The sequence below is a fragment of the Schistocerca nitens genome, chromosome 1 (genome assembly GCF_023898315.1).
Source record: "Schistocerca nitens isolate TAMUIC-IGC-003100 chromosome 1, iqSchNite1.1, whole genome shotgun sequence".
Lineage (NCBI taxonomy): Eukaryota > Metazoa > Arthropoda > Insecta > Orthoptera > Acrididae > Schistocerca > Schistocerca nitens.
In genome coordinates, this window is record NC_064614.1 from 419,885,059 (window position 1) to 419,906,931 (window position 21,873).

The 21,873-nt window shown below is 38.6% G+C and overlaps 1 protein-coding gene across 2 annotated transcripts in view; it reads right to left on the reverse strand.

Moving 5' to 3' along the window:
* The window catches only part of LOC126250230 (cell division cycle and apoptosis regulator protein 1-like), a 259,454-nt gene that overhangs the window by 76,548 nt on the left and 161,033 nt on the right, over window positions 1-21,873 (reverse strand). For both annotated transcript variants that reach the window (XM_049951541.1, XM_049951542.1), the window contains exons 11-12: window positions 4,431-4,653; window positions 2,754-2,828 (exon numbers count right to left, since the gene is read on the reverse strand). In XM_049951541.1, the coding sequence (XP_049807498.1) occupies window positions 2,754-2,828; window positions 4,431-4,653 (298 nt within the window). The remainder of the gene's footprint in view (window positions 1-2,753; window positions 2,829-4,430; window positions 4,654-21,873) is intronic.

A 21,873-nucleotide genomic window follows, 5' to 3' on the forward strand; every position in this document is an offset into this window, starting at 1 on the left:
CGGGAAAACAGCCAACAGATGCCAAAAATTTCCAACCCATATCACTCTTATGTCATCTATACAAAGTTTTAGAGAGAATGATCATCATCAATCGAATCTCAGACCAAGTCAATCAAACACTGATCAGAGAATAATCTGGGTTCCGCACTGGGAGGTCGTGTTGTGGACAGATCTTGAACCTGACACAACACATAAAGGATGGATATGAATGTGGGAAGATCACCGGTGTCGCCTTTGTGGATCTTACTGCTGCATATGACACCATTACAGGATGAGAGGAAAATGTTAACAAAGATCTATGCCATCACGAAAGACTTCCACCTAACACAGTTTATAAGACGCCTGCTACAAAACAGATGTTTCTTTGTTACTCTACAAAACAAGAGGAGCCGGTGGAGGGCAAAGAGAAATGGTATCCCCCAAGGAAGTGTGCTAGCCCCACTGCTGTTTAATATTTACACTAATGACCAGCAAGTTAATTCTGTCACAAGATCTTTCATTTATGCAGATGACACAGCACTTGCGTGCAAGGTGGAAGAAAAACTCACAATAAGTCTTGAGGCACTCTCTAACTACTACAATAGCAACTACCTGAAGCAAAACCCCTCCAAAACACAACTGTGTGCAATCAACTTACGGAACGGAGAGGCACTGAGGAGACTGAGAATAACCTGGAGAGGTCAACAGTTAACCCACTGTGACACCCCAAAGTACCTCGAAGTGAAGTTGGACCAGTCCCTCACCTTCAAGAACCACTGTACAGATACAAAAATGAAAGTCAGTGCGAGGAACAATATTATTAGGAAACTGACGGGCAACAATTAGGGAGCACACCCACAGGTCCTCCGCACATCTGCCCTCACTTTGTGCTTCTCCGCTGCTGAATATGCAGTTTCTGTATGGCAGAACTCCAGCCATGCCAAACAGGTAAATATTGCCCTAAATGAAACAGGATGAACTGTAACCGGCTGCTTGCGGGCAACCCCTTTTGATAAAATCTACCACCTCATGAGCATAGCACCTCCAGACATTCAAAGGAGAACAGCAACTGAAGCGGAAAGAAAGAAGCACGAGACGGATCAGAGACACCCCCTGTTTGGATGCGAACATCAAACACCAAGACTCAAGTTGAGAAAAAGTTTTCTCCGGACAAGGCAACCAATCCAGACATCACCTGCAGACCGTAGGATACAACTCTGGCGTAGCTCATCATCAGAGAAATATTGGGACAACCCCAAGGAAGAACTGGCTACAGGTCATTGTCTCCCATACACGACATGGAAGTTACTCAATAGACTGAGGAACTGGAGTATTTCGGTGTAAGGAGGACATGAAGAAATGGGGATACATCTCAGGGGATGAACTATGTGAGTGTGGTGAACCTCAAGACCATCACCACCTACTCAACTGCAGGAAACTGTCGGAACCTGTGTCCACGGACGATCTGATTATCACCAATGATAAGGCAGTCTGTGCAGCGGAATTCTGAGCAGCACATGGAATATAAATATGCACATATTCTCTGTAATACATGTAATATATTAAATATGCACATATTCTCTGTAATACTTGTAATATATATGTATGATATGCTATGAATGATAAATCATATTTAATATGTTATTTCTGGACACGTATAAATAAATAAAAATTGCCTCAAGAGACAGCACATAGTTACACATCTCACATCATCAAGGACAATTTTAACAATTTAAAATAAACCATGAAACTGAAGAAGTGCTGCTCTGAAATAATGTTTCTGCTATGTATGAGACAAATAGAGGAACCAAGGCAGTCCTACAAAATGCTTTTAGTACAGCATGTGACACCACATAAAAAAAGTGGCAAGCATTTTCAAAGAAGACTTTGATACATATGTTTTTGATTTTAGCAGCGGTTGTCACATATATACATTATTAGCACTTGCAATGCAGGTCATGTGTCATTATATGCAGATAACAATTAAAGAAGTACTGATAACAAATAAACTGAAGTTCACTAATATTTATGAAGATGAATCAATAACTAAGTTAGAAAGGAAAATAGAACAGAGTTTCCCAAACTGTGTTCCACAGAGCACTGGTGTTTTGCAGTAAGTGAGTACGCACTTGGCAAAAAACTATTAAGAACATGGCAGTTCTTTTTTTAAGACTTTTGACAATACTAATTATTTTATTATAATTTCTGTGTTATTAGTTATGACTTAAAATTGAAGTAATCAGTACATAAAATGAGATTCTCTCTCTCTCTCTCTCTCTCTCTCTCTCTCTCTAACCTTCAGAACATACAAGGTGTTCCACCAGAGCACCAGGATGCTCTAAGTACTCTGTCAGAGGAAACGTTTGGGGACCTCGACCCGACACAGGATATTGAATAATTTCACCCTGCAACAGCAACACACTTTCTGTGAGGCATTTTATATTGCTCTACCATCCCTGTACCCTCATTACTGTTCCCAACTACATCAAAGTAGTGGGTTTCAAATTATTTTGCAAAAGTTTTTGAGATTTAAAAACCAAGTTCCCAGTCACAATCCACTACCAGTTATCTAACTATTAACTGTATACATCTATCTACATTATAGCACAAGATACAATTTTGGAAATCCATGCAGACAGCATCTACTTTCACAATTAAAAAATTAGCACTTAGGCTTGAATGTAAACTGTAAAGAAACATTATATGTTGCGGTAAGAGAACAAATCATCACCACTGTTATCTGTATCCCATGCAAGGAATGAATTTTAACTTACCTTCATTGTTTTTGGGTCAAGTTCCGAAAAATGTGTTGGTTCTCTTTTGACATCTTGTGTTTCTTCACCAACTTCCTGCAATTAAGTACTGTATGTTTTAATTCATTCTTGCATCTGGGATTCTAGCACAGCACTACTGCAGGACTGGATTAATGGTGTGAGCAGGGAGAAACAAAAAAGCTAAAAAGCACTGATTGGGCAAATGAATAAAACTCAAAAAGTGAAGAAAAGAAGTGTCAGCAATTAAAAAAAAAGGTTTACTTATGCCAGCATCTATCATATGCTGTCAGTTGCCACCTGAGAGACTGAACTCTCAAAACAGCATTTTTTCAAAGAAATGGCACTGCCTTACTGAAACAGCATACAACTGCTGCACGATATGTAGTTAGAAAATGCTGTGTAAGAATTCAGTATCTCTTGAAATAATAAACAGATGACAAGTTAAAAGGGAACAGCCAACTGCTCTAATCCTCTAATAATGGCACAACACCATAATTAGGCAGCAGTTAATAAATAAAACTTACGACGAGAACACACACATCTGGAACATTCTGTGAATTCCTTACATCACTCGAAGCTCTTGCACCTGCACAGCTGGAATCCGCCAATTGGTTGGTCATCTTCTGTTACCTACAGCTCCACCTCCAGGAGTATCACACAATGAAAACAGATCCTCCATACAGGAGATGCTTCCCTACTACGCACATGAACTGCAGCAATCTGTAACGCTCTGTTGGCTGTCTATCACACAATAAACTCCTTGGGGTACAGATCTTGTCGTTGAAGATGAGAATGTCACGGCTTCACCAGTGATGGGGAACCAACTATGTCAAATAGTTTGCAGTTTTGTCACAACAGGATGAGACTGTCAGCAGGTCTGAAGCCTGTCGGTCTTTCCCTATTTTGATTATATGTCTACATGTACATCTAGTTAAACTCAGTCAAAATAAATAAATAAATAAAAACTTGCTAGTCCATATTCAGAAACAGCTGATACGTATGTGGACTGTCTGCATGCACATTATGCATTTGTTCAACTGGTTACAAATGAAATGATCACTCAATGAAATAACACAACACAATTAATAATGAAGTCTAATTTCCTCTCATGTTACGTACATAGCCTTCAAAGAAGTTGGTTGACTATCAGAAGAACATAAACAAACAGGAATTAATTTCACAGCTATAAGTAAAACCATCATGTGACTTTCCACAAAATTGTGATGTCACCACTACAAGAGCACACCCTGCAAATGGGCTGAATACAGAATTGTACCCAATTTATGGCTTACTTTGTTCTTAGCATAACGAAACGAGCAGTGTAATACGAAAAGGGAAGAGGAGTGCGAAGAATATAGTGAATGCACATTATTTTAATGTGATTATTTTTCTACAAGCTGACAGTCCCTATAAAGTACAAATAAAAAAAATAAAAAAAAAGAACATATGAGTTAAAAGCAGATCATCTGTAAAATAACGACATAAAGGTTTGGACATAATGTTTCCCCAAAATGCTGGCTCCACCTCGATCCGCTGTCACATGAATCATTCCACACTGTGCTGCCTGATAAAGAAAAACAAGATATGGTATACATTATGTTTCCAGAATGGACACAACACTCGAGGCAAGGAACAAGGGGAAGAGAAAGAGAGAAAATATAGGGTTGATTGCTGTGCCTTTTCATCGCCCGTAGCGCCGTTGGCCGCGTCTTGGTCAGCCTTCTGCTTGCGTTCCAGTTGCTTCTTGTAGTTGAGATGCAAGCCATCCCATTCAAGACGGGTTGGCACACAGCTCCAAACATCTGGGAGAAATAGTACCACTGTTTCAACCCGCGCCGCCACCGTTCGACCCTTGTGCGTGGTCTCTCCGCGTCGGTAGTAAATCTCCAGGAACCGATACCTGTGAGGGCCAAAGTAACCCTCTAATTAAAAACAACAAATGCCCGTACAGGCCAACTGATATCACCGTAAATAGTGGGCAATACCAGCAAGATGACACTTGCATGGCATTTCTGACATAGCAAGAAGCAAATAATGTTACTTGCATCCCTCACAGAATTTTTTTCCTGTGACACCTGGAGCTAGAAACTGAATAACTTCTACATAGCCAGAAGAAACGATACCGGTACAAAAATTTGGAAGCTTTCTGAAAAAAAATAAGTAGTGCCTGGAAAAACAGAAAATAATGTTAAATTTCTGAGCAGCAGCTTACCTCAGGTTGCACATTCTGCAGTGTCCGTGCTTTCCCAGAATACATTCAGTTTCAATACGACAAAATGGAGGGATTACAATGTATGGCTTATCAGTACAAAACAATTACAGAATACTTACTTGTTGTAATCACTAGCAGGAACAAATTAGGTGCTTTTCAGACACTGAAATGCTAAGTGGACTAAATAAATCAGTATCTCTCACCATAAAACCAAATACAATAGATAAGACAAAGAAAGGTCTTGCATGAATTCATTTTAGAGTAAATAATCAAAACTAACACTTGAAGTAAGGTGAACATATTCTGTGTGTATGAGAAAGTGATGTCTTAATGTTCTAATATATCAACAGAGGAAACACTGGTTTCATATAGAAAAGTAAAGGGAGCATTTATATTTAAACTCCTTTGACATTTTATGTTATGCCATATCCTTAAGAATACTGCAGATATAATGCTGTGATGTAAAGAGTGATAACAACACAGTTACACTGTAGTATTAACACATCATTTGGAAACTTTGCTATCATCCTTTTATCATCTCCTGGTAAAGACTAATAGCTCTCATTATATCTATCAATGTCAGTGTTTCATGTTGCAAGTCTAATATGATATAAGAGATTATCAAGGAGTGTGCTGCTGCAATTTATTTCTTTGATGTGTTCTATGATTTCCTTTTAAATACAGGCTTCATTTTTGCTAGATTAGTGTACTGGTTTTCCTGAGACTTCCAATTTTTTTGTTCTGTCATATGCACTCAGATTTTTACCTTACCTCTTTTGAGACCCATCCACACAAGGACTTTTCACAAACTTCATATGAGTGTGGATCAGTTCATCTTGTTTTCCTCCTCAAGACTTTGACTCATAACTACACTTGCCACATTAGCTGTTCAGTTATCATGTCAGTCAATGGAGGGAGGAACACAAGAACAACAGTCCCAAAATCTGTGCAAAGGTCAGAGAAATGTTTAATTACAGATGCTATTCGGAAATTAAAGATACAATGAATAACAGGAAAATAAGGAGAAAATTGTATTACCACTGAACAGTGCAATTGAAATTGTTTAAGAAAGAAACAAATGCGAAGAGTGTGATTTCGTTAAATGTAAATAGTACGAACAGCAACCTCATCCTACTTTGGACCAGCCAAGGTCATTATTGATTCCATACATGAAAAAAAACCCTCTGTAAACAGAACACAGCTAATACAGCACTGTTTCTGTTTACTGTGATTTGCAACTAATTACCAATTCTCTAAAGCAGCTTGCAGAGCACAAATGTAGGTGTAGATTCAAATGTTTCTGGCTACATTTGAAATTTATCTGATCTTTCTTAACAAAGATTTGTTCTTGATTATTGTTATAAGTACAATGTTAAGACAAATTAAAAATGACCTGTTTTGTATCCCAAAAGCTGTTCCTTCAAGATGGGATTTACTGAACATTACACCGAAAGACTGTATTAATGATAACTGACAATTGTTATTTTCAGTGAAACTTCCATAAATAATAAAGTAAGCAGAGGAAACATAAGACACTGTAAAGGGACGGAGCTAGGAGTCCTGAAAAGAGGTATATTAAAAATAGGAAGAACAGGAAAGGGGAAGAGACAAGGAAAATAAAAACCTGACCACAGGCAGGTTAAAGGTCACATTTGCCAATGTGTAGCCTATATTGTTAATCAATGCCAAAGTCAAGCTGTGTATGACAATGCTGAAGACTATGGGCCTGTATATTTGATTTTGCTCTTACATTCTCCTTATGTTTTTCTGTTTCTCTGTTTGAGAACTACATGAGGTTCAATGTATACATGCTTTTATGTGTGTTTACACACGTCCTCTACTTCGCTTGATGAACATTTACTACAAATAAAAATAGCTGCAAAGAAAACAGTACTAGTATTTTAACCTCAAATAGGACTCTATGGTGTTACAGGCATCTTTAGAATAAGTAATACCCCTTAGGCCTTCACTTGCTAGTATCAGCCATATTGGCAACAGATACAGTACTATAGTAACAGTCAAATGTGTTAAAATGACATATTATTCCATTATCACATGGAAAACCACTATTTTACATTCTCATACTGATAACAATATTTGTTTGTGTGCAATAAATTTTGTCAACATTTGTATCTTACAACTGAAACAGAACTGGTTCTGTTCATATCTCATTCTTCACTCTTGAATTCCATGATGTCTTAAAGAACCCTTACTCGTTTGCTTCACATTATCCTTTAACACCTTGCATTGTCTACATACACCTATCTATTGTTCTCCTACCTTCTAACATCCTTCCCAATCCTCTCTTTCACTGCAAAACTGAATGAATGTACATGCAACACATTCTATTTGTTGACTATAACAATGATTGAAGGATACACCAAAGCAAACATATAACAGTGGTAATGTTACTCTGGTACTGTGCAACAATGCTCTCTTTCACTCAGATGAACTAATGCAATCTGGGCCGAACATTACAATCTCAATACTACTGGGGTCAAGTAACATCCTTAGTTAAGTAGCTTAACTGGATTCCTTAACTATGTTTTGAGCTGTTCTTCAATCTGTTACACATGTCATGCACACATATTAATTTCATTGATGTACTATTATGAAATAAAGCAGAATGACTCAATTTTGCACTGTGACTCTTAAGACACTGAACAGTCTGCCTTGGTCCTAACTACTTGAAAGCTACTGTTAAAGTTAAGTAATAACTATCAACTGTTAAATTCTGAACAATGGCACAAAAATGAAATAATACCATTTAGAATAAGAAGCATCCACTACCTAAGACTGAATCTTTATTACAACCTTTTTATTCTATTTTTTTTAAATCTCTCTGCATATGGCAACAAGTAACAGCATTATATCCAAACTGAATATGTGAAAGCAAAACATCTATTTCACAAAGGTTTTAATGTAGCCTGTAGGAATTCACTTCTTGCTAGAATACAAATGTCATGCCTATAAGGAAACTGGAAAGGAAGTCTGTTCACAAGTGGGATTTGCAATGTATCTAAGAGAAGTGGCTTTTTCATAAGGTGGTTGCATTCCACATATTGGTCTCCATCTAAATAAACTTACTGTTGGAAAGACTTACACAACAGCAGAAAGAACATTTAAAAAGAAAGAGGAAATATTATGAAGGCCCGACAATTATTAGAGAAGAATTTTCTATTGTGAATAAAAATATGCAAAACCAAGATTTAAAGACCTGGGAAGAAATGGAAACAAGGTCACTACAAACTTTTTAAAGTGAACTTATCACCAAAGTACTCCACTGTATGGTAGACTACATTACAGCTGATTCAAACTCTTGCTCTTTCAGTGTTCCATTTTGGTTTGCAATATTTTATGTCCAGTTTAAACATACATTTGGATCTTCTACCTTTCCAAACTTCCTTTAATTAAACCATTTCTTGAACTGAACTGTACATGCATAAAATGACTGACATCATTCCTATGGAATATGTTCTTTCAGACAGATTAGCTATCCTATCACCCTCAGTTATACTGAACTACTTTGACCACTCTTGGTACTTATGAACACCCTAAGTGGTAAACATAGGGAACCCAAACTCTACTGACGGACTGCTAGAGGTTTATCAGAATGGTTTAATAAGTTTTTTACATTAGCCTTGTTACAGAGTAATTATTCAAGTTTATTACCAAAATTATGTTTGTCACTGTTTCGCATTGGGAACATCTGTACACAGTACAAATACCTCAACAAAGATAAAAAGTCAGTTGTCAGCTGCACACGAAAAGCTTTATTTACTTCACTTTACTGGGTTTTATAGTTTACACAGTCACCTTTAGAAGTGAACAGGGTGAGATTTGTGCTTTTACCTGTGGGAGGGGGGGGGGGGATGTCTTAGGGGGTTAGTAGAATGATATATGTTACTAGCTTGGACTGTGGCGTTACGCATGGTTAAACAGCTATTTATAAATAGATGTTAATGCCGAAACTCACTATTGACGCGTATGCACTATCAGAAAAGCCATCCCTTTTTATATCTTTAAAAGTACATTATAGGTAAAGCTTATTTACAAAATCATCTACATACAGGTACAGATATACGAGGGGAATTCAAAAAGTAGTACTTATTCTGATGATAGAAAACTGAAACATATTAGTAGTATTAATAGTAAGACTTATTAAAAACTTTCAGTGTTCGGCTCCACAAATTTAAATTATATGTAAAGTTTTACTCCAGTGCGTGGGAAATAAACATCCCAGGTTGGGATGCATAAACTAAAACCAGAGGAGGGGATGGTCTGATGCAGAGGGGGGGAAATCCCCCCCCCACAAATCGCACACTGGAAGTGAAACAGGCTCAAATAATTGGAAAGACAATGTCAAAATAAGAATCGGGCAGCAGCGTGTTTTGCATCTTGTGTTGACCGAGAGACAGAGATTATATGAGTCTATTTTACTTCTGAAGATGGGAGTTTAAACTGTCTATACCAGTCAAGTGAACTATACAAAGGTTTTCTTATGCAGCTGACGACTGACTTATGATCTTTGTTGAAATATTCTGCAGCTGCTGAACTACAGCTATAAAAAAAAAAATCACAATACATTTAAGCTGGAATGTGAGTCATATTTTCACTGAATCATGGTGGAAAATCCTCTTGCATTTACATTCTCATACATGCACCGTGTGCTGCTCAGTACAATATCTGCCTGTGTACAACTAGCACAGCCGCAAACAAAATCCACGATGCTGTATGGGTGCATTTTACTTATAAATACAAAACACATTCTGTATTATGTGCAACCGTATTAATGTGCAAGTGTTTTAAGTGCAACCGATTAAAGAAAACACCTGAAAAATCGCATCTACGCCCTGTTCCTTCCAAATGCAAGTCCATTGCTTTAAATACTGCACCGTTATGTTTTGCAGCCTGTAACAAGACAGTTTTCCAAAACTTATACAAGGCTGTGAGTGCCTCCATACCTACCCTTTATCAGTTTGGCTTTTCCAAGTCCTGTCTGCTGGCTCTTTGCCTTCTTAAGAACTTCCACAACAGCTTGTCTGTGCAGCTTATGACTGGATTATGGCCTATGCATCACCTTTCATACTCCATTATTTTTTGTGTATCATTCTCTTATATCAAACTTGAGATTACATGAGCACTTTTGTGTCAAGTTTTGCTGTCTGCCATGGTGAGTCTTCATCTTTTGAAGAGTACTACCTCTGCTAGTGAGTATCATTACATACTTTTTATAGCAATTCACCCTGACTGTGTTGTTTGCAAAATTATCCCAAAGTCACTACCATGTATTGACAAAAATCTCATCTCTGAGCTTCTATTCATTTTTTATCCTCTGTCTTAATGACCAGAGATCACAACCATGGAACCAAGGAGAGGTTATGGGACCAGGTAATGTTTTGTCATTTTTAGGAACATACCTCACATTGTTCCCAAAAAGCATCTGAATATATCAATTTATAAATTTTTGAGATAGAACTGCTGGCCAACGAAGTATCTAGTAATGACATAATACAAGTTCTTTCCTCATGGACGAGACAGGGAAAAGTTGTGGGAACTTTCAAAGAAAAGGCGTGCCACTAAGTCCCCTGGATGGGAGGAATCCAGTTCCTTTTTTAGGGCAAGGGGAGACAAAGATGAAAGAAGAGGAGAGGTACAACATGATGTCAAAGATAGTACACTTTTAAGCACTGTGCCAGTTTCAGTCCAGATATAATGAGGACAATATGACAACTATAGACGGATTAAAAAAAAGATAGTGCAATTATGAACTTAGAAATGATATGAAAGAAACACTATGGAGGAATGAGAATCACTGTTAATGATGTACACGTGTTTTCAGTAAGTTCTGCTGATGATCAGTCATTCTAGAATGAGATGAATGTGATTTTGAGTTCATGATATGATGTTTAATCAGGAATATGACAAACGTGGACTACAGATGAGTCTAACATAATCTGAATATCTGGTGGTGAATACTGACACTAGATTTGAAATATGCATCAAAGATGGAGCAGTTATCAGACAGTACAAAAAACTAATACCTAGATGCATATACTGACAAACGTGCATTGGCTAATACGGAAGTAAAATTAAGAATACTATAAAGCAAAAATTGTAACAGAGTTCATGAATTCTTTTTGGTGAGACAGGAACATTTCTAACAACAATAAGGCGAGAGTGGATAAGCTGATAGTTGGATCTGTCCTATACTATGGATCACAACCACGAATTTTAAATGCTGACCTCTAAAGAAGACTGACAGCTCTGGAAATAGATTATTTACAAAGGAGCACGGGAATATCAAGGATCAATATAAAACTGATGATGAAGTAAGAGGTAGAATAAGGGAAAATGATATAGATAGGATTGAAAGAAAATCGTTTTAAGTGGTGGTGACATTTGCTGAGAATTCCAGATTATCAGTGGCCAAAGAAAATGTTTGAACTGAAACTACCTGGCAGACGTAAATGCAGCAGACCATGACATTCTTGGAAAGAACACTTCAACGAAGTAATCAGTTAAGTGGTAATTCCCATACAATATGGTGGAAGTTGACAAAAGTTTTCTGAGCGTGAACAACATATTTGGTTCTGCAAGTTGCTATGCCTTTGATATTATAGAATTTACCAGTATGCTGCTGGAGCAGATAATAGTGGGTGTGTGCAAGGGCCAGGTTAGCAGGAATGATTGAAGGGGAGGAAAACTTTGGGTAGGGATAATGGTCTGGGAATGTCATCTGGTTTGGACTAGGATGTTACGGAGGTTAGTGGTGCAAGGGAAATGGGTGGTGAGGATAGGATATCAGGGAGAGATGATCTTATTACAGATGATGATGATAGTGATTATGATGAGGTTTTGTGGGCCCATGACAGCAGTTTTCAGTGCCCGTACTAAAATGTAGCGAGACGAGTATGGGGGACTATCATAAAATTACTAAAATGAGAACTGCAAATAAAAACGTGAAAAAATCCTGGAAAGCTGAAAACACACACACACACACACACACACACACACACACACACACACACAAAATAAACAGTAAAAATCATGTTGTCAAATCTAACACACAGTAAAATAAGGAAAAAGCAGTAGAAATAATTAAAAGAAGACAGCAGAGACATGTAGCTGGTTGCTCGAAGAAAAGGATTTGAGCTAGCCACTCTTCAACACATAAAAATCGCCACGCCTAAAGCTTAGGCTAGAGTCCAGTCACATCACAATATTTTAAAAGCTTGACCACACGTGTGTGTGTGTGTGTGTGTGTGTGTGTGTGTGTGGGCGCGCGAAGGCGCGCGCACGTACGCGCGCACACACACACACACACACACACACACACACACACACACACACACACACACACACACACACACACACATATGCACGCGCGCGTGTGGTGAGTGGTGTTACGATGTTTAGGGAGAATTTGTGCACTGTCTCCAGTGGTCACAGGTTCCTTTCACTGCTGTAACACATCACATGCATATGGTCATATTTTGTAAACAAATATGGCATATCAATTCTGATAAGTCTTAGGTATATTGTAGAGGGACCTGTCCTAAGTACCTGGCCAATGGCATTTAATGTGATGGCCTCCAGATCCAAGAAAAATAGAGGTTACAGTATTATGTGTACCTCCTATATCTGTAACATTTGTCATGTTTTGACCAAGTGCGCATAGTGTAGTGGCTAAAGTTCATGGCTACCACGCTGGAAGTACATGTTCAACTCCAGAGCACCTACTTTTTTTTATCATATATAATATCATTAAATACCATACATCATGCCAAGTTATTTAAAAGTAATAATTTTTGCCATTGTTAATTTCATTAACAAATATATTATTACAGCAAATGTAGTAACACTGTTCACGTTTACGTCGCACTTCACTTAGCGTAGACCGGGACTGTGTCCCAGGCATGTCCGATGTTGACTGACTGGGCACGGCCCGTGCTGCTGGAGTTGTTGTTGTTGTTCTTGTTGTTACGCCGGCAGAGGTCGCGTCCGAATTCTCGCGTGCCCTCTGGTGGACGGGACTCTACTTGCGGCAACTACCCCCCGTGACGCGCCGTGCCAATGTGCGCCTCCCGCGATCTTTCTGGTGGCTACTACACTCCTCCTCCTTCGGGGGGTGAAGCCACTGTGATCCACTGCGTCGGAAGGTGGAGCGTCGGGCAGGAGCGATGACCTCCACATCCATTGGATGGCCGGAGTCGAGGGGATCTGCCAACCCTCGAGCTGGAACCTTCGAATACGGCTGGAAGTGACCCACACGAAGAGGCCCCCGTCGTCCCACAACCGGAGCTCGGGACAGAACGGGTGACAAGCTGTCGATCTCCGGATCCCGTTCCACCTCGGGAGGGGCAAGACCCAGTGGTGGGGACGAAGGGGAAGGGACAACCACAGGTGAACTAGCCCCCTGAGAAACCGAACCCGCTAGGGGGGCCGGCTCTCGCTGGGGCATCACGAATGATGGCGATGCCGGTGCTGGAGCTACTGGAGGCTGCCAAGGCTGAGAACCATCGCAGTGCGGCAGAGTCACAGCGGGGAGAGGAGGTAATGTCCCCTGTGAAACCAATACAGGTGCCGGCAATGGGGAAGCCGGTGTCCGAGAGGTCGGAGGGTGGGTGCCCGAACGTGGACATAGCTGATTTCCGCGACGTCGCACCACGCTTCCAGCTGTTGACCTGCCGCGTGAGAGACTTCATACGATTGAGCAATGGACAGAACTTCCTCGAGGGAAGGGTCTTCTAACTGCAGGGCCCGTTGCCGGACCTCCCTATCAGGGGCCGAACGAACAATGACATCGCGTACCATAACGTGGGCATACGACTCTCGCGACTGCTCCGTGACAAAATGACACTTGCGACTAAGACCGTGCAGGATAGCGGCCCACGCCCGGTAAGACTGATGGGGCTGTTTCTTGCATTGATAGAACTCGACCCTAGCCGCCACAACATGCGTGCGGCGGCGATAATATGAAGACAGCAACGAACACAATGCGTCAAAAGACAAGGACGAGGGTTCCTGCAACGGCGCTAGCTGCCGCAAAACTTGATACAGCGAGGGAGATATCCAAGACAAGAAGAGAGCACGACATACCTCCGCATCGGCAACATGAAACGCCTGGAAATGCTGCCGAAGGCGATGTTCATATGCGTCCCAATCCTCCGCCGTCTCGTCATACGGGGGAAAGGGAGGAGGGAACTGCGCCGGACCAGACGGCGTGGAGAGCAACGCCGGAAGCACTTGTTTCATGGTGGCCATGAGTTCCGTCTGCTGCGCAACCAAAACTCGCACCAAATCCTCCATGCCGTGGAGAAACTGCGAAACCGGAACAACGACGCAACACGCGAAAGAACGATCCCATCCTCGTCGCCAATTGTGTAGTAACACTGTTCACGTTTACGTCGCACTTCACTTAGCGTAGACCGGGACTGTGTCCTAGGCATGCCCGATGTTGACTGACTGGGCACGGCCCGTGCTGCTGGAGTTGTTGTTGTTGTTCTTGTTGTTACGCCGGCAGAGGTCGCGTCCGAATTCTCGCGTGCCCTCTGGTGGACGGGACTCTACTTGCGGCAACTACTGCCCATGACGCGCCGTGCCAATGTGCGCCTCCCGCGATCTTTCTGGTGGCTACTACAGCCAACTTTCTGAAATGTGTGTTTTGTTTATTACTGAAGATTGTTCTTTCTTTGATCAACTTTTATGCAAACCATGCATATTTTGATCAATTCCTGTGGAAACGGGTGAACTAAATTGATACAGAATTAAAGAATGTACTTTTCTGGAATCTTCCCTTAAAGAGATTTCTCTATTTAGTTTGCAGCAAGTCAGGAACATTTTGAATTGTTTTCATGAAAATTTTAACCTGGCAGGGGCTGGCAAAGTGTAGTACATTTGGGTGGTATAATTTCTACGTTGCAGGTGCACATTTCTCTTCCATCTGCACCAATTTGATCGCACAGTGCCTGATCAGTCTGCCTTTCCCACAAATCAATATGGTAAACAAGATTTTCTTGTTCCACTTATGGAAGAAAGACAGAGTTTAAAAAATCTTTGTACAGCACTTTAATGAACTTCCCTGATTTTGTGCAGGTCACAATTACATTGTTTAATTTATGAGTGAACTTGTCAATTCTTTTTTGAACAATCCGACGAAATTTCCTGAATGATTCTTGCATGCATATGAAAACACAAGAGAGTATCTTTCCTGTTGCAATTGTAGTATATTCTGCTGTGAAGGACGGTCTAATCTTTTTCACAACTTTTTTGAGCACAGGTATGGATTTCACTCCTTTTTCCACAAGGGATCAATTGTACATAGATTGGTACTGGCAGCCATTTTGTTCAGTATTAATTATATTGCTGAGGTCAAAATTAGGGATGAGTATTTTTGTCTGTATCTGGGATTCTTCTGCAGCTGCTATTGCTTTGTCCACCGCTGCAAATTCTTTAGAGCTGTCCAAATATTTGAATTACAAATGGGATCCACATTTGAAGAAAGAGTGCTGTAATGGTTGATTTATTAATTAAATCACTATGGCAGAAATGACTATTTTAATTATATCCTACATGATGAAAAGAAGAAGGAGAAGGAGAAGAAGAAGAAAAAGAAGTACTTGAGCAGCATGTGAACACAACTTCCAGTGTGGTAGCTGCGGACCGAACTCACTGTGCTACACTTGCTTGGTTGAAACGTAATAAACATTATGAATACAGGAGGTACTTGGGACAGGTCCCTCTACAACATACCTGAGATTCATCAAAATCTCTGATCAACAAGTTTGATAGTCACCTTGTAAGAATTTTAAAACACTGAGTGCTTTCAGGGCGTGTGTTTCCAGGCCCCTACCACAGATCCAGGGATGAGAATATCTATGAAAGTATTATGAAAAGGACAGATTGCTACTCACAATATAGTGGAAATGTTAAGCTGGAGATAGTCAAAACACAAAGACTGGTAACAACTAAGCATTTCTTCCAAATATACAAGACACATGCACATTCATGAAAATGCAACTCAAACATACATAACATGCGCGCGCGCACGCAGGCAGGCAGAAAATAAAATTTCATCCAGGGAATATCAACACTCATCCAGGGGATATCAACACTCATGCTGATGATGAAGTCACTGCAAATGAAATGACAGCCATATAAAAAGAAAGTAAATATTCTTTATCAGAGCACAGAAGTGCACTCACCCCCTCCCCCTTTTCTACTATAGGTCTTGTATTTTCAACCAGTTCTTTTATTTTTATTTCCATTTGTGCTTCTCTAACTTACAACTCTCTTCCTTTGCTTGTTTTTCTTTCCTCCCTACTTGCACCATGGCCTTCCCTTTTTATTGTGTGTGAATTTATCAGTGTTTTCTTTCATCACTGGTGACTGTTTCAGAGCTCTTACTCCCTTACAGTTGCTTATCCCTGTTTATTGCTTCATCGACCTTTTTACTTTCATAAATCCTCCAAAAATCGTTTTTTCCTTACGAAATACCATTTTTTCTAGAAAAGAAGTTAATTGTGTGTGTGTGTGTGTGTGTGTGTGTGTGTGTGTGTGTGTGTGTGTGTGAGAGAGAGAGAGAGAGAGAGAGAGAGAGAGAGAGAGCGAGAGCTACCTGCAATCATTAACTATTAGTTCCATTTTGGTAAACTGAAAACATATGCAGTTTTCATGCAAACCTGTACTTTCTGATTACATCACCAATGTCAGTGAGTTTCTATCAATTTAGTACCTTTTTTATTCTAGCCAAAATAGGTTCTACGGCAAAGGCTGGCATCATTCCACTAGAATTTCTCGATAAATGTGTTACTGATCATCTCACTTTTTGTTGTTGTTGCTGCTGTTAATTTTGTTAATTTAAATAATTAATCCTGCCATTGCCTCCAGGCCATCAATTCACATATTTTTGTTTCTTCTCCTCTACTATGTTTTCACTCTTGCTAAATTCTTGCATTCAAATGAGTTGGATGACCCCAAAATTATTTTATAAAGTCCACCATCTTCCAAATATTAATTTGTCTTTGCATTTGTTTTCACGCCAGCCTCCTCCATCATGTCTGTTGATGTAAAGATTTTTTAAATTATTTTTCATTAATTAAATTAAGTTCCTGCTGTAGATTTCTGTAACTCAATGCTACAGCCCATGCTTAATACGTCAATATTTGCACACTGAAATTAAACAGCACTTAAAATACTCAGATAACGAATTCTGTAGAACATTTCCAAAACTTAAATTATCTGCTTACAGTTAAAAACCACTTTACTTTTTACTTTACTTTACTTTACTTTACACTGGCAAGTGCTTAATCAACCATATGCCTGCTTTATGAGCCTCCTCCTCTTCTTTCTATCACGTGGATGGTTTTTTTTTTGTGTCAATGTTCGTCCTAGCTGTGTTATCCTAATTATGAGTCTTCCTGTCTTTTCATCTACTGTCCAGCAGAAAGCTATAGTAGGTAGTATATTCTCCATCATTCTTGTCAAATGGTCAGGCCAGTTCAACCCTTTCTTTTGTAACACTTCGACAATGTTACAGTGTTTGTACAGCTATTATAATTCTTCATTTCCTCTTATCCTCAATATTATTTTCATCATATACAAGTCCAAAAACTTTCTTTAATATTTTTCTTTCAATGTTGATATTTTTTTCTTCATCTTAATGCTTCACATCCATATGGTACTGGTATAATAGGCTACTGATACAAGCAAATTTTGAAGTTAGTACTAAGTGATCTTTTCCATAAGATTCTGAGAAAACTGAAAAGTCTTTTGTTTGCAGTTGCTAGCTGAGGCATTATTTCTATATCCGCTCTATTTCTGGTATTACAAAGACTCCTTAAACATTTGAAGTGCGCAACTGTCTTGAAAGCAAATCCATCTACAGCCAAAGGTGCTTCACCTTGGATTTTCTTGTATATGGCCAGATATTCTGTCTTTTCTTCATTACCATTAATCCTGTTTTCACAGGAATTTTGTAATAATTTTGGGTAATTCTGTTCTAGAACCACTCATTAATGTTACATCATCTGCGTAAAGAAGTCTAATAATATTCGTTCCCTGCAATTGGATCCCTTGAGCATTAGTTTTAGTTAATTCTCTATCAGCCTTCTCTAAGATGAGGATAAATAAAGTATGTGAAATGGCACCCCCCTATCTCAATATGTATGCACCTTAAATATTTCACTTTCTCCTATAGGTGTCTTAATATGACAAAGTTTCGTATACACAAATTTTAAATAATCTAATTAACTTTGGGACTGTTTCACATTCCTGCATTCTATTGTGCCAGTGTATGCTGCCATAGGCCTTTTTAAAATCTAGAAATAATATGTAAACATCTACACTTGAGTTCTTATGCCATTTTAGTCATCTGTCTTAGTGTAAATAAATGTTCTAACATGGATCTAGTGTATTTCTGTGGAAGCCGCAGCGGTAGTCACCATTTACTACTTCTTGCACATATCAGCTTGTTTAATAGGCAAATGGATGGATTTTATACATTACATCCAGTAAAGCAATTCTTATATAGTTATTGCACACAAGGGGATTATTCTTCTTAAATGTGGGACACAAATTGTGGTTCCTCAGTCTGGGGAGTTAGTTTCTATATTCCAAATTGCTTCTGTTAAAGACTATAGTTGTAATTCTAGTAGTGGTCCTCATTTTTTTAACAGCACATCATATTTCTGGTCTTCACCACAAGCCTTGTTATTTTCAATTTCCTTTTTAATTTCTGTATTTTATTTACTGTTGTGATGGTGATTCATACATCAACTGTACTACATTCTTTAGATTTAAAGTAAGACTATGGGTCATTGCAGTTGAGTAGTCATGAAAAGTCAGTCTTTCATCTTTTTTTGTATGTGACTCTTTTCCAATATTTTGCTGTGTTGGTCCTTTATCAACTGTCCCCTGTTAGTGACTTACCAAAAGCTGTTTTTTAATATTGTGATACAACTGTCTTGCCCTGTGGTGCTTAAAATCATCCTCTGCTTCTCTTATCATATTGTTGTAGTTTGAAATGATAGAGCACAGCAATCAGCCGTCCTTTTCTCGCAGGTTTTATTTAGCAAATCTAGATTTTGGCTAGTGCCTAGCCATTATCAGTGCTAAAAATACAAGAAGTACGTGGTCAGGTGCTAGCATAAAAAGTTTCAACTTGTGGCATAACCTATATGGTTTACAAATTAGATTACATACCACCATTTCATAGTATCAATGCATGTTCTAGTGCCTCAGTCCCCTGTTATTTGGCCTTCTGTCACAGTTCTTTCAAGACTACCGTATAATGGAGGTAGGCTTTGCGGAGAACACATCAATTGGCTGTATGGCGCCCTCTATATGGACTATGTAGTATATAACACTCAAAGGAAAGCAGTTACTGACTCTGGAAAAAAAAACTTCAAATTTGCATATGAATAACACAAAATTAAATACAAGTACAATTATTTATGTTGCTGTCCCACTTATTTCCCCATTTAACAGTAAACATAGAATTTTTTTTAAAAAATTCAGATTCACTCCTTGTGAGTCAATTGTTTTGTTAGTTTTTAAAACACATATGTAATGTCAGATGGTAAAACGTTTCAAAAAATATTTACAAAACACAAGGAGGCACATGTTATATGCTGCAACTACTAGGATTTATTTGATTTAAATGTTTTTTATCTTTTGAACTATAATTCTCTTTATTTAATCATTGTGATGGGTATATGATTCCTCTTATTTACTGAATAGTTCATAGATTGTGCCAAATGTCAACAAGATGAAGAGTTGATGTGAATTGCCATTTCATTACAGATGTAGAGAATACTAGCCTTTGAGTCACTTCAAAGAGATTTTAATTGTAAATTAATAAAACCAATACACTGAATTGCCCTTATTAACAATGGACATGCACCTAAACTAATGTACCATGGGGAAAGTTCTATGGGTTCAATGTTATAACCATCATACTCATACAGTATTGTGTTAATGGCTGCTACATATTGGCAAGATGGCAGGTGCTACTTTGTTCCCCCTGGGTCAAACCCTTCACTGTTTCCCAGCAAGAAGTTATCAAACAATTCCCAAATTTTTCATAATGACCTGATCATTAATCAGGTTGCAGTTGACATTTTTGTGACAGCAAAAGATCTCCATCTCTTCTAGGAGGTCGAGGAACCTGCACTTCTCACACTTATGCAGCAACTTCACATTAGATGTCAAAGTTGGCAACTTATGTTTTGTTGTAAGTAAATGAGCAACCATACTCAATTTCTCAGTGGTATCTTTTCTGCCCAATGCGACGTGTTCCCCAAACCTAATTTCCAGCCTCTTTCCTATTTGGTCAATGTAACAGACCCCACAGTCTGGGCTATCAATTTTATAATCTCCAGAAGCATGAATTAGGTTCTTTGTATATACAGTATGTTGCAAAATATATCCTATGTTATTTTTGGTTTCAAAAGACACTGTCACATTGTACTTTCTAAATACAGTTGCTATCCTTGTACTCATTTCCCCATAGTAAGGTAAACTAACAAACAATGCAATATCAAAAAGGGAGGTACAGAGCCTAAAGGTTAAGAAACCCTGGCACCCACACTTAGGGCACAAACAAAGGTACACAAAGATGGCTATCTGATATGCCTGGTTGTGGATGGTAGGAGCAGTCCTTTCTATAAAGTAGGCGGAAAATGCCTGCAATTTCTTAACACTCATTATAAATTCTATAACCAATTTCCCAATAAAAAGAGTTTTGAAATTATCAATAAAATTAGATATACACCAATAACTGATGAAATGAAATTTGTTTTTCTTGATATTGCCAATTTACACACAAACATACCTATTGACAAAACTGTGCAGGTAATTCAGGGTAATTTAATGGAACAAAATAAGCTTTCTATGAGAGAAATAGATGAATTTATTGGGCTACTTACCATTATTTTGAAATTTAACTTCTTTAAATTTAACTGTTATACTTATTTGCAACAAGACAGTCTAGGTACGGGGAGCTCAATATCTGAAATGTTCACTGACATAATTATCAATCATCTAAGAGTTTATAAAATTGATTGTCCGGACTGTGGGGCCTGTTACATTGACCAAACAGGAGGAGGCTGGAAATTAGATTTGGTGAACATGTTGCACTGGGCAGAAAAGATACCACAGAGAAGTTGAGTATGGTTGCTCATTTACTTACAACAAAACATAATTTGCCGACTATGACATCTAATGTGAGGTTGCTCCATAAGTGTGAGAAGGACAGGTGCCTTGAGCTCTTAGAAGAGCTGGACATCTTTTGTCATCACAAAAATGTCAACTGCAACCTGATTAATGATCAGGTCATTATGAAAAATTTTGGGAATTGTTTGAAAACTTCTTGCTGGGAAACAGTGAATGGTTTGGCCCAGGGGGAACAAAGTAGCACCTGCTGTCTTGCCAATATGGTGCAGAGATCAACACAATACTGTATGAGTATGATGGTTTTAACATTGAACCCATAGAACTTTCTCCATAGTATGTTAGTTTAGGTGCATGTCCATTGTTAATAACAACAATTCAGTATATTGGTTTTATTGTGTTTATAATTAAAATCTCTTTGAAGTGGCACAGACTAGTATTCTCTACATCTGTACTGGAATGGCAGTTCACATCAACTATCCATCTTGTTGACATTTGGCGCCATCTATGAACTATTCAGTAAATAAGAGGAATCACATACCCACCATGACGATTAAATAAAGAGAATAATAGAGCCAAAGATAAAAAACATTTAAATCAAATAAATCCTAGTAGTTGAGGCATATAACATGTGTCTACTAGTGTTCTGGAAATATTTTTTTTTTTTTAAGTTTTACCAATATGACGTTACATATGTGTTTTAAAGAATAACAAAACAACTGATTCACAAGAAGT